The sequence below is a fragment of the Somniosus microcephalus genome, chromosome 12 (assembly GCF_052327205.1).
Source record: "Somniosus microcephalus isolate GS21.2 chromosome 12, FLI_Smic_1.0, whole genome shotgun sequence".
Classification (NCBI taxonomy): domain Eukaryota; kingdom Metazoa; phylum Chordata; class Chondrichthyes; order Squaliformes; family Somniosidae; genus Somniosus; species Somniosus microcephalus.
In genome coordinates, this window is record NC_140998.1 from 75,148,405 (window position 1) to 75,162,500 (window position 14,096).

General features: G+C 46.0%; 1 protein-coding gene across 6 annotated transcripts in view; it reads right to left on the reverse strand.

The window, feature by feature from the left end:
* Window positions 1-14,096, reverse strand: part of map4k5 (mitogen-activated protein kinase kinase kinase kinase 5) — a 204,776-nt gene that overhangs the window by 18,206 nt on the left and 172,474 nt on the right. For all 6 annotated transcript variants that reach the window (XM_086003138.1, XM_086003140.1, XM_086003139.1 and 3 more), the window contains 5 exons: window positions 10,561-10,675; window positions 9,300-9,358; window positions 8,669-8,772; window positions 8,180-8,357; window positions 7,674-7,742 (listed from right to left, as the gene is read on the reverse strand). In XM_086003138.1, the coding sequence (XP_085859264.1) occupies window positions 7,674-7,742; window positions 8,180-8,357; window positions 8,669-8,772; window positions 9,300-9,358; window positions 10,561-10,675 (525 nt within the window). The remainder of the gene's footprint in view (window positions 1-7,673; window positions 7,743-8,179; window positions 8,358-8,668; window positions 8,773-9,299; window positions 9,359-10,560; window positions 10,676-14,096) is intronic.

Genomic DNA, 14,096 nt, shown 5'->3' on the forward strand with positions numbered 1-14,096 from the left:
GTGGATGCAGAAATAACCCTTGCTAGAATTTTGGCTCTTAAAGCAGCTCGGGCTGTTAGCCGGTATTGGTATTGAAATAAATGGGGACTGTGTTCTGTGAACCACTGGCTCACATTTAACTGAGGTCTGGGATTTTTCCCATGGACTGAAGAGGCCCCTGTGGTGCCTATATTTAAAAAGGGTAGTCAGTCAGAATTGGAAACTATAGGCCTATTAGTTTATATGCAAGTTATAGAATCATAGAATGATACAGTTGCTAGAATGGTGTTGCTAGAAGGTATTATTAGAGCGGACGAAAGGTCATCAATCTGAAACGTTAACTGTTTCTCTCTCCACAGATGCTGCCTGACCTAAGTATTTAACATTTTCTGTTTTTATTTGTTATTAGAGCTGCATTGTATGACCATCTGGAAAGACCAGGGACTATTAGGGAATCGCAGCATGGCTTCGGGAAAAGGAGGTCCTGTCTCACCAACTTGATCGTATTTTTGTTTGAGGAGGTTACAAAAAGTTGGCGGATGATGGAAGTGATGCGCTATCAATTACTCATAAAAGACTGAGTTAAGAGAGTAACTAAAGGCTTTTATTAACAAAAGAATGAAGGTCTGCCTCGAGTGGTCGACCGGTCCAGAAATACAAAGGGCTGGGGAGCAGTCACCTTTATACTAGGACTTGTGGGAGGAGTCAGCCGAGGCATGTCCAGGCATGTACACAGTGGAATACAAACAGTGGTTTACCACATTCACCCCTTGTTTAAAATTGAGTCCGGCGGGGTGAAGTGTATTAAAAGTTAGTGTATTGGAGTCTCTCCGGAGGTCTTGTCTGCCGCTGTGATCGGCGTGGCGACGGCAGGGGTAGTGGAGCTTCCGGCGTCGAGTCCTGCGTAGGCTGTGGCACAGGCGTGTCGTCCTCGTAGATGTCGAGCGGGTCGCGGGGCCCAGGCCTGCCGTCTGCTGGGGCTGGATATCGGATCGTTTGGGGGGGGGGGGGGGGGGGGTGGTAGTGAGTGGTGGGTTACTGCGGCCCCCGAGGGTGCAAGGTCTCTTATGGAGACTGTGTCCTCCCGCCCGTCCGGGTATGCAATGTAAGCATACTGGGGGTTGGCGTGGAGGAGGTCGACCCTCTCGACCAGGGGGTCCGTTTTATGGGTCCTCACGTGCCTTCTCAGTAGGACCGGCCCTGGGGACGTCAGCCATGGCGGTAGCGATGTCCCCGATGTGGACTTCCTTGGGAAGACAAACATTTTCTCATGAGGGGTGGCATTAGTGGCAGTGACCGAATAGAGTGGAGCGCATCGGGGAGCACATCCTGCCAGCGGGAGGTTGGAAGGCCCCTAGACTTTAAGGCTAGCAGGGCGGCCTTCCAAACTGTCGCATTTTCTCCTTCCACCTGTCCGTTCCCCCGGGGGTTGTAACTGGTGGTCCTGCTTGTGGCAATACCCCTAGTTAGCAGGTACTGACGGAGTTCGTCGCTCATAAACGATGAGCCCCGGTCGCTATGGATATAGCTGGGGAAACCGAACAGGGTGAAGAGGTCGTTCAGACATTTAATGGCCGTGGCACTGGTCATGTCCGGGCAGGGGATGGCGAACGGGAAACGGGAGTACTCATCAATAATATTGAGGAAGTACACATTGCGGTCGGAGGAGGGGGAAGAGGCCCTTTAAAATCAACGCTCAGGCGCTCGAAGGGGCGAGTGGCTTTTATCAGGTGGGCCCTGTCTGGTCTATAAAAGTGCGGTTTGCACTCAGTGCAGACTTGGCAGTTCCTGGTCATGGTCCTGACCTCAATAGAGTAAGGCAGGTTGCGGGCCTTGATGAAGTGGAAGAACCTGGTGACCCCCGGGTGGCAGAGGTCATTGTGGAGGGCCCACAGTCTATCAATCTGCGCGCTGGCGCAGGTGCCACGCGATAGCGCATCCCGGGCCGGTACAAGATCTCGTAATTGTAGGTGGAAAGTTCGATTCTCCACCTCAAGATCTTGTCATTTTTGATTTTGCCCCTCTGCTTGTTGTTAAACATGAAAGCAACTGAACGTTGGTCAGTGAGCAGGGTAAATCGTTTTCCGGCCAGGTAGTGCCTCCAATGATGCACAGCCTCCACAATCGCCTGGGCCTCCTTCTCAACAGCGGAGTGTCTGGTCTCCGGGCCTTGGAGGGTTCATGAAAAGAAGGCCACTGGTCTCCCCGCCTGATTGAGGGTAGTGGCCAGGGCAAAGTCGGACGCGTCGCTTTCCACCTGGAAGGGGATGGATTCGTCCACTGCGTGCATGGTGGCTTTGGCAATGTCCTCCTTGATACGGTGGAAGGCTAAGCGGGCCTCTGCCGTCAAGGGAAAAGAGGTGGACTTGATCAGCGGACGGGCCTTGTCCGCATAGTAGGGGACCCACTGGGCGTAATAGGAGAAAAACCCTAGGCACCTCTTCAGGGCCTTGAGGCAGTGGGAGTTCCATAAGGGGACGCATCCGGTCGGGGTCGGGGCCGATGACTCCGTGTTCCACAACACAGCCAAGGATGGCGAGGCGGTTTGTGCGGAATATGCACTTCTTTCAGGAGTTGGGCGGTGCGGAGGAATTTTGAGAGGTTTGCGTCATGGTCCTGCAAGTCACGGCCGCAGATGGTCACATTGTCCAGATATGGGAAAGTGGCCTGCAACGCATTTTGATCTACCATCCGGTCCATCTCCCTTTGGAAGACGGAGACCCCGTTGGTGACGCCAAAGGGAACCCTAAGGAAGTGATAGAGGCGGCCGTTTGCCTCAAAGGCAGTATACTGGCGGTCCTCAGGGCGGATAGGGAGCTGGTGGTACGCTGATTTCAGGTCAATGGTCGAGAAGACGCGGTACTGTGCGATCTGGTTGACCATATCAGCTATGCGGGGGAGTGGGTAGGCGTCCAGCAGGGTGTAGCGATTTATTGTCTGGCTGTAGTCGATGACCAGGCACTGCTTCTCGCCGGTCTTAACGACCACAACCTGGGCTCGCCAGGGGCTGGTGCTGCCCTCAATAATCCCTTCCTTCAGGAGCCGCTCCACTTCGGTTTTAATGAAAACCCTGTCCCCGGCACTGTATCGCCTGCTCTTTGTGGCGATGGGCTTACAGTCGGGGGTGAGGTTAGCAAACAGTGGGGGGGGGGGGGGGTGACTCTGAGTGTGGAGAGGTTGCACCTGGTGCGCGGCAGGCAATTTGGAAGCTGCTGGCTGCGGACTGTGAGTGGGGGTAGGGGTCCACCGTACGCCATCGTAACACTTTTAAGGTGGCACTGAAAATCTAACCCCAGCAGGACGGCAGCGCAGAGGTCGGGCAGGACCAGAAGTTTAAAATGATCGTACACGGTCCCGTCTACTACGAGTGTCACCATGCAGTAGCCGCCGATGTCCGCCGACTGGGACTCGGAGGCCATAGAAATCCGCTGGTGCGCAGGCAGGACTGGGAGAGAGCAACGCCGCACCGTGTCGGGGTGGATGAAGCTCTCCGTGCTCCCAGAGTCAAAAAGGCAGATTGTATCGTGGCCATTTACCTTAATGTCCATTGTGGAACTGGCCAGCTGGTGCGGTCTCGCTTGGTCCAGTGTAACGGATGCCAGCGTAGGGGTCGGTGTGTCGCTGCGGGTATCAGATGAGGCGGTGTTGGGGGCCTGCTGCGTTCCGGCTGTCATCCAAGATGGCAGCGTCCATGATCCCCATGTGGCTGGAGGCGTCCAAAATGGCTGCCGTACCGGTGGTTCGCACATGGCCGGGGAGGCCCAAGATGGCGGCCCGCATGGCCCACACGCGGCGCTGCTGGGGTTCGGGGTGGCTTTGGGCCTGCAGACGCTAGCGTAGTGTCCCTTCTTCCCGCAGCCCGAGCAGATCGCGTTTTTCGCCGGGCAGCGCGCTCTGGGGTGTTTTGCCTGGCCACAGAAGTAGCATTTCTGGCCTTGGGACACTGCTGCGGTAGTTGGGCCGTTGCTGGGGTGTGGCACGGCGCTATGAGGCGGTCCTACCGTGTCCCAGGCTGTCATTCCCCGCGGCGTCCACGGTGCAGAGGAGTAGGCATCCATGCCCCGGTAGGCTGCATCCAATGATAGTGCGAGTTCAGAGGCCTTGTTGAGGTCGAGGTCACTCTGCTCCAACAGTCGCTGTCGGGTGTAATTGGATCTGTGGCCCGCTACAAAAGCGTCCCGGATAAGTTCCTCTGTGTACACGGCGGCCTTTACATCCTTACAACCACAGGCCCGGCCAAGCACAGACAGTGCCTGAAGGTATTCCACGGTCGATTCCCCAGGTTGTTGTTTACGACTCCCCAGAAGGTGCCTGGCGTACACTTCGTTCACTGGGCGCGTGTACTGGTCCTTGAGGAGCTTGATAGCGTCCGCGTACGAGGTCGCGTCTTGGATGAACGAGTACACTCGGTGGTTCACTTGAGGTCAGGACATCCAGTTTGTCCTCGTCCGATTTGATTGCTGCGGAGGCGGTCAGGAATTTTTCGAAACACTTAAGCCAGTGAGTAAACTTGGTGGATGAGTCCGCCTCCCGATGATCTAAGTCCAGGCATGCTGGTGTGAGGATCTTCTCCATTATAAAAATTGTGTTAATAAAATTGATGCGCTATCAATTACTCATAAAAGACAGAGTTAAGAGAGTAACTAAAGGCTTTTATTAACAAAAGAATGAAGGTCTGCCTCGAGTGGTCGACCGGTCCAGAAATACAAAGGGCTGGGGAGCAGTCACCTTTATACTAGGACTTGTGGGAGGAGTCAGCCGAGGCATGTCCAGGCATGTACACAGTGGAATACAAACAGTGGTTTACCACAGGAAGCGTGACAGATATTGTATCTAGATTTTCAAAAGCCTTGGATAAGGCACTGTACAAAAGGCTGCGTCTTGTGGGAATGCAGGGCAGATCTTAAGATGGATTGTTAATTGGTTGCATTCACAGATAGGATAGTTATTAATGGTTAATTGTTCTATTTGGCGACTGGTCAGTAGTAGAGTCCCACAGGGATCAGCGCCATGCAGTTGTTGGATGTGGGTTTGCGCCTGGGACTCTCCACAAAGACAGTCAATGATTACAGCTTGTTGGGAGGTGCTGTGTAGAGGTCAGGTGCTCTTCCATAGCCAGAACCTCATGAATCATAAATTAAAGCCCAGAAACAGGCCATTTGGCCAATCAAGTCTGTGGCAGTGCCCACGTCAGCCATCTCTCTCGGGTTCGGGAAGCTCAGGGGAAAAAATTTAAATGTTCTTGTTTCATCTTTGAATTCCCAGACCACGTACTGCTGAGATGACACACAGGCAAACTGTTTAAAGCAGCTGCCAATGTCAAATGTAACTCCTACAGAAATCCACTTTCTTCCAGTTGTGGAATAGTGACTTACCTCCAATTCCGCACCTCCCACTGAAAGCACAACTGAAAGCTCGATCCTGCTATTTGGTGAGTAATTGCTATATGCCCATATTTTACCAGGCTGTGGCAGTCTTTGGTGCCCAATATATTAATGTTTTCACGATTCTTAGTACTGTATGTAGTGTTAACGCATCTGTCACATGCTCAAAATGCCTAGTTATTGCAGCAGATCAAAAATGGATTGAAGTTATATATTTTTATTTCTCATTTAATAGCCATGCTGTAAAAGTTAAAATCAGAATATTAATTTCAATTTGTATCTTACAGGAAAATAAGCCCACCTTGGGCTACTAGGGACAATTACACACTAGTGTCTCCTAGGATTATTTTCACCAGCCTAGTTTTAGTTCATGAAAATTAAGCAACAATTTTCATTGTAATTTACAAAAAAAATCACAGCAGTTTAAATTGCATGAAATAATTTTAGTTTTATATACTTTATTTAGTTCTAAAAAAAATTCTGCTTTCAATGAGAATTATTTTTCATTTAACAAATTTATTTATGAAGAAAACCACCCTGTTGAACACTACTTATATGTAAAACATAGCTCTCAATCTTGGTAATGATCAAAAGCCCTATATATTTCCCATGTCAGGAGTTTGGGACAAAAATACACAGCTCCTGTGCTGACTAAACATTGGACTCGATTGTGTCGTAAGGTCAGTTTGGTGACTCGGTATTCAAAATTGCAATTCAGGATGCCTTCATAAAGTCACCCTAATCTGATGTTGCAAATATTGGTCAATTGAAAATAGCTTTACACGTCAATTACAACTGTATACATTAACCAGAGTATACTAGTATTACAAAGTATTTACAGCACAGAAACAGGCTATTCGGCCCATAGATGCATGCTGGCGTTTGTGCTTCACATGAGCCTCCTCCCACCCTTCATCTAACTCACCCTTCTTCATCTAACCCCATCAGCATAACCCTCTATTCCTTTCTCTCTCTCGTGTTTATCTAGCTTCCCCTTAAATGCATCCATGCCTCAAATACTCCTTGTGGTTCCGAGTTCCACATTCTAATCACTCTCTGGGTAAAGAGGCTTTTCCTGAATTCCCTACTGGATTTATTGGTGACTACCTTATACTTATGACCTCTAGTTTGGACTCCCCCACAAGTGGAAACATATTTTTCTAGAGAAAAGATCCATAGCTTGTTCAATCTTTCCTGATATATATAACCTCGCAGGTCTGGTATCATTCTAGTACATTTTTTTTTTTTTTTTTTTTTCTTTTTTTGCACCTTCTCCAGTGCCTCTGTACCCTTTTTATAATAGAGACCAGAACTGCAAGTATGGGTCTAACCAAGGTTCTATACAAGTTTAACATAACTTCTGCTTTTCAATTCTATCCCTCTAGAAATGAACCCCAGTGCTGTTTGCTTTTTGTTTTATGGCCTTATTAATCTGTCACTACTTTGTGATTTGTGTATCTGTATCCCCAGATCCTCTGCTCCTCTACCCCATTTATAGACACTTATTTTTAAATGACTATGTGACCTCCTTATTCTTCCAACCAAAATGTACTACCTCACACTTACCCATGTTGAAGTTCATTTGCCAATTACATGCCTATTCTGCAAGTTTATTAATGTCTTCCTGTATATTGTCACAGTCCTCCTCTATTAACTATACCCCCAAATTTGATGTCTGCATATTTTGAAATTGTACTTCCGACTCTTTGTGAAATTGTACTTTGTGTATCCATCCTGGAGGAGAGGCCAATTTAAATATTGTACTAATCAGTCACTGCCTCCAAAAATCATTTCAAGACGACTCCTCCTGACTCAGTTTGCTATGCAGATGTGTTTCTGGCTGAATGGGCATATGTCCGATGTCATGTGCATACTTTTTCAGCTGGACGAGTCTTAAATGTCTTAATCTAAATGTACACTCTTGGGAGCCGCAAGCCTACATTTCGTTGTACTGCACTTGTGCACTAAATGACAATAAAAGTTGATTTGATTTGAGTTGAATGTGTGCACACGTCATCATTGCACACAAAGAGCAATGCTTTTCATTTAAATTTGCTTGGGTACAATTATACATAATTGTAGGATGTTATATGGAGGGCAATTCCACTACTTGCTGATTGAAGATTACATTTAATGAAGGGGAGGGGTAAGCATGCTAGTGAGTGGGGGGGGGGGGTTGTTTATGGGCAGGGGCATAGCAAAAGCAGGGTTGGAGCACAAGATAAATTCTCATATTATTGGTTTCAGAACAAAAATACACATGCTACCAAAAGGGAATAGACAGATTATTAAAACATGACAGGTACTCACGATCCATGCAGACAAGAACTGTATCCCTTTCCAACTGGGTGATATGGATGGTATCCAACTGGCAGCTAGCTGCAGCAATAAAATGCATACAAGATTGGTGATGCATTCATGAAATTGCAAACATGTAATGCTTTAGACAAACAGATCTTTTAGATTAATTATCCTCAGTTTAAAAAAAAAGTTTCTATTAGATGCTGTACATAACAGAAAACTAGTTTCCCAGTGGCTAATCATTCATGGGGTACACTGAAAAACAGTGCAAAGCTTAAAGTAACTGGGGCTGATGCTAATAAATTAAATGACAAAAGATATTATAGTAGCAATTGTAACCAAAGCCTACCTACAGTTATTTGATGGTTAGTTCTCCATCACCAAACTTGTATAATTAGTTCTCCACTTAATTCATCGGACCCAAGCGCTGAATGAGCTTTAAACTGGTTTGTAGTGTAACCCATGAATGACTAACCATTACAAAAACTGTGATAAATGAATAGAAAATTGTATACCTGAACCAGCATCTGTAAACCACGAGGAAGAGGAGTTCAGGTTTATTGTCTGAAACCGGACCACCTGGCTGGGTTCACTGCCCTTACTGATGGCTACACAGACCATTGGGTATTCCTGCTCAGGTACCACAAGCATTTCAAACACTTTGAGGGGGTTTGGGAGTGGAAAGTCAAAATGCTAGGAAAGAAAAATAAACTTTCGGAAACTAAAAATCAGTATTGCAACATACATTTAAAACAGTTGAACTGCAAGGTTAAGTAGAAAAATGTAGAGTTAAGTTGAACAGATAACTGTACATTACTAACACACCAACACCCAAGATCTTTTTATATATACGTATTTATATATTTGCATTATATTTAAATATGGGTGTGCTTTAAATATTCAATATTTAGATGCAAGTTATTGCTGTTTAACATTTATGATAAGAAATTCAGTACTAAAATAATATCAGATAAATAATGGATAATTTAAAAACAAACACTGACCTTGATTAGCATGAACCTTTGCATTGGCTCGTACCACTGAAGTAAGACAATACCAGACTGCAGCGCTCCACATAGGTATTTGTATCCAGTGTATGGATTTCGCACTATAATTAGTGAACAGAGATCTATTAGCAACATGTTAATAAGGTTTTAAAAAACTAAAATGTACATTTTTGCTAGATGATAGGGACTTGCTTTCAATAAAGTAATGCGCTCAGATATTAAATTCAATTTTCTTGTACCAAACAACCATACAATATTCCTATACACGGTGTATGGTCAGTGTCTAACCAACAGTGCTTCCCAAAAAATAGGCATTTTCAAGAGAAAGATATGTGCTACGGTGGACTGTTCCATTCTCCTACACTTCCAGTTCCTGATCCCAGCTGCTCTGCTGTGGGGAGATACCAAGTAATGGAAGAGGAACAAGATTGAAGGACCATTTTTCTACATCTCCCAGCAACCAGATCAAAGTGACATTGATAGAGACATGTGGTGTATGATCCGGGGAACAATACCAGATAAAGAAGCGTGCATACCCTTAAGAAGTGTTTTATTTAAAAGGAACAGTTTTGTACACTTAATTACCATGCTCCAAGAAAATGTTTAAAAAACACAGAATTTTACGCACCAATGCAACACTTGTGGCAACCCTTCGTTTCAGGGATTTTTGTCGTTAAAGCAAACCTCCTGGAAACAACATACAAGGCAGATTTCAGTTCTGTTTCACAGCATCATTTTATAAGACATTCATAGGTTATGACTCATGCTGCAGGTTTATACCCTACTAGCAGGGGGGGGCCTGGCGTTGCCAGGGTAGTTTAGAGGGCGGCGCGGTTGACGGCCGGCCGCTGCCGCTGCCGCTCCCCCGCTCTGTGTCTCGGGCCGCGCGATTGACGGCCGCCCGCTGCCGCTCCCCCGCTCTGTGTCTCGGGCCGAGCGGTTGAGGGGCCCGGCCCGAGTGACCCCAACTCACCTCCCGCTCCGGCGGGCCGACGCAGCTGCCCCGCTCGCTGTTGAGGAAAAGCAGGGGGAAAAATGGCGGCGAAGTTTCGGGAGGCTGCAGGATTAGGTCCCGCCCATGACGCACCGATTAGTCAACCAACAGGTCACTGAACTGCAGGATTGGTCAACCATCACATCACTCAACGCTAATGAGCGGTAGGATTGGTCAACCGCTAATGAGCGGATTTTTGAACATTTTTTGTATACTGTCCAAACAATTTTTGTCTGACCAAAAAGTAAATACGCCTATGACACTCCCCTGATCATCAGCTTTCTTTTGATATAACATGTGTAGGTACGCTCTATAACTTGAGTGTATAGCGGACAGACAGACGGACTGCTTTATATATAGATATTTACTTCCAATATTTAGTACCTTGAACTTGTCTGCATAGACAAATATAGGTCTTTTATTTCGGATTTCTCTCATTATGCCATCTACTAATCATGCTAATCACTTCTGCCTGTCTTCCACTTAAGCACTTGTACAGGAGAAGAAATAGAATGGCCTGTAATGTGTTTGTATTTTCCCCCCTTACCCGTTTCTTTTTAAATGCTGTTCATCGGTCTGATCTCCCAGGTCTGATTAAGGGTCTGCACACCTGAAGCAGTAACTTTTTTCTCCACAGATACTGTCTGACCTGCTGTGTTTCCTGCATTTTGTTTTTGTCCCATACATTCTCAGTCAAACAAACATTTATTGCAGATCATAGGTCAACACCAGTATAAATGACGTGTTTTACCTGGAACAAATTGGAAGAGGGCTGGACTACAGAATGTGGAATAATGTTGCTGAATAAAGAAAAATTACATTGCTCCACACTAATAGTACAAGGCACTGCAGGATTTTAAATGACACTCAAGTCTACAAAATGCAGTTTCCTTACCTGGGTATTATCTTGTCAGGAAAACGGTGTGTTTGAATGTGGGATGCTAACCCTGGTTTCTTTGCCTGTTCAAATAAGGCAACGAGGTTGTGTGAATAAAGCTGAAAAGTTTTGCCTGCAATTGTAGAGAAATAGGAAAATAAAAGTCAAAGACTGACAAATGAAATCTACTGCCTCTCTACAATTGTCTCCAAACCTAGACCTAGTTTGTTGATGCGCCAAGCTGACTCCACCCTCTCTACATCTCAACTTCATCCACCACAGGACCTCAAACCTCAATTTTGGACTCTCCAAAATCATCTCCCTCCCTTTATGACTAGGACATGTCCCTCCCGATCATGTGGCATGGCAAAGATTAGAATTCCCTGTATCTATTTGCATGTGTGTTTTGACTGCTGCTCTGGACCAAGCCCATTACCTTCCACCTTTCTTATTTTCCCCTCAACCCCTTCACTTCTCTTTCCTCCCCTTTCAGTCACCCAGTCATGTCACTTTTTCTCACTTCTTGGGTACTTGACACACACACACACACCCCCCAATTCCTACCCCAACCCATCACTACTCTTCTGCCTTCCCTCTTGGATAAATCCATAGCTACCCTCTACGCCCCACCCGGCATTCTCCAACGTCCCACTGACGCGTCCGTCACAACTCCAGGATCATCCCGGAGATCAAAGATAACCCCCAGCTTCTTTACTTCACCATCAACCATCTCCTTAAACCCCTCTCCGCCAATAAATGTGAGAAGCTAATGGTCTGCTTTGTCACCAAGATTCAGGCCATCCGTTCAGCTCTCTGCTTCCCCCGACCCCTGCACCCCGCAACTCCTGCCCTAACCTGGAATCCACGTCTTTCTCCAGTTTATCTCCTATCACCTTCCTGACAAAAAAGCTTCAACCCCTATGTCTTTGCAAACTACCCAAACATCTTCAACCTCCATTTCCTCTCGAAAGACCTTGATCATGTTTTAGCTTCCCAAATCCATGCCCATCTTTCCCGCAATTGCATGTTTGAATCTCTCCAATCAGGTTTCCACCCCGCTACAGCACTGAATAGGCCCTAAATCAGAGTCACAAATTATATCATCCGTGACTATGGTGCACGATGCCTCCTCCACCTTTCTGGAGCCTTTGACACAGTCAACAACACCAGACTCCTCCAACACCTCTCCTCCACTGTCCAGCTCGCTGGGACTGCCCTCACTTGATTCCTCTCTTACCTGTCCAATCGTAGCCAGAGTATCTCCAGCATTTGTTTATTGTCCGCCCCTGCACCTTTATCTCCAGAGGCCCCCAGGAATCTATCCGTAGCCCATTCCTCTTCCTCATCTACAGGCTGCACCTTGGCAACATATAGAGACACGAGGTCAGCTTCCACGTGTATGCTGACAATGCCCAGCTGTATCTCTCCACTGCCTCAATCCCTCCACCGCCTCTGTTGTCAGACTGCTTGTCCAATATTCATCTTCGATTAGCTGCAATTTACTCAAGTTAAACATTGGGAAAATCAGTCATCTCCACAAACTCCATATCCTCGACACAGATTCCATTCCTCTTCCCAGGCAACTGTCTCAGGTTACATCGTGTCTACAGCACAGAAACAGGGCATTCGCTCAACTGGTCTATGCCAGCGTTTATGCTCCACACGAGCTTCCTCCGACTCTTCTTCATCTAACCCCATCAGCAAATCCTTCTATTCCTTTCTCCTTCATGCTTATCAAGCTCCCCCCCCTTAAATGAATCTATGCTATTCACATTTTTAACATTCTTTGGGTAAAGAAGTTTCTCCTGAATTCCCTATTGGATTTATTGTAACCATCTTATATTTATGACCGAGCCCTGTGGAACACCACTTCCCACCTTTTGCCAATCTGAGTACCTACCCCTATGGCTCTGTTTTGTAGCCAGCTTGCTATCCATTCTGCTACTTGTCCCCTGACTCCACATGCTCTGATTGTAGTCATAAGTCTACTATTAGGTTAATAAGACCCTTATCGAAGGCCTTTTGAAAATCCAAATATATTACATCTATTACATTACCCTTGTCTACTCATCGTTACTTCAAATAATTAATAAGATTGGTCAAGCATGACCTTCCTTTTTGAAATCTGTGCTGACTATTCTACATTATATTTTTGGTTTCTAGCTGTTTTTCCATTATATCTTTGAACCATACTATTAGCAACCTCAGCACCTATTCAATCCCAGGCAGAGCATTCAACCCCATGTGCTCTCCATCATAAATACTGCCAATTTCCACCTCAACATCGCATCCCTCCACCCCTGCATCAGCACATCTGCTCTTGAAACCCTCATCCATGCCTTTATCACCTCCCGACTCAGCTATTCCAATCCTTTCCAGGCTGGCCTCCCATCCTCCACGCTCCATAAACTTCTCATCCACAACTTTGCTGCCTGTATTACATCCCACAGTAATTCCAGTTAATCAATCACGCCTGTCCTTGCTGATCTACATTGACATCCAGTTCTCCTATGCCTCCAATTTAAATCTCTTCATATCTCTAACCTCCTCCAGCCAAGCAGGCCCCCACCCCCCCGCCCCTCCCCATCCCCTGATCTTTTCATTCCTCAGACTCTGGCCTCTAGTGTATCCCCACCGTTCCTCCCAGTGCCGCCGCCCCCACCCCGCACTTCTTTCTTGCATTGGCAACCTCAGCCATCTAGGCCCTATGCTGAAATTTCCTTGTTAAATCCCACTTCATCTCTATTCGCTCTCCTCCAACTCCAACTCTACCCTCCTAATATCTCCTCCTTCGGCTCGTCACCCATTTTTGCCCGATTACACTTCTGTTATGTGCACGGAGATATTTTTTCTACATTAAAAACACTACTTAAATGCAAGTTGCTGTTTTGAAATGTCACTGATTCTACACACCAAAAATAAAATCACTCAGCACACAGTAACTTTATATACAGGAAGAACTAACCCAACTTTTGAGGCATATGATAAATGCACATAAGAAATTATTCTCAATGATTTGGAAATGTAAAAATTTTCTAGACTTTTTAAAAAGCTATAAATTTATATACACATTTCTTCAGTAACTAAATGCATCAGCAATTATTCTCCCCTTGTATCCCTCTTTTACCATCTTCCATACTGTTCATTTAAATTTAAATTCTGGAATTACCTTAATCTTAGATAAACTAAACTGAGTGTTTTCTGAAATCTTTATATGAAGTTATGGAAATGTGAATAAAATTAACTTTTGAAATGTTTCTAACAAAACAAAATGATCATTGTCTTTTAACACATTGTTTTCTATCTAAAAGCATATTATATCACAATGTTTAGAAACATAGAAATATAGAAGATAGGAGCAGGAGTAGGCCATTCGGCCCTTCGAGCCTGCTCCGCCATTCAACGAGATCATGGCTGATCATCCAAACCCTAGCACCCGGTCCCTACACCGACAGCCATCCCACCCAAGCCCTATCCCCGTAACCCCGCGCATTTAATCCCCCCTAACACTAAGGGCCAATTTTTATCATGGCCAATCAACCTAACCGGCACAT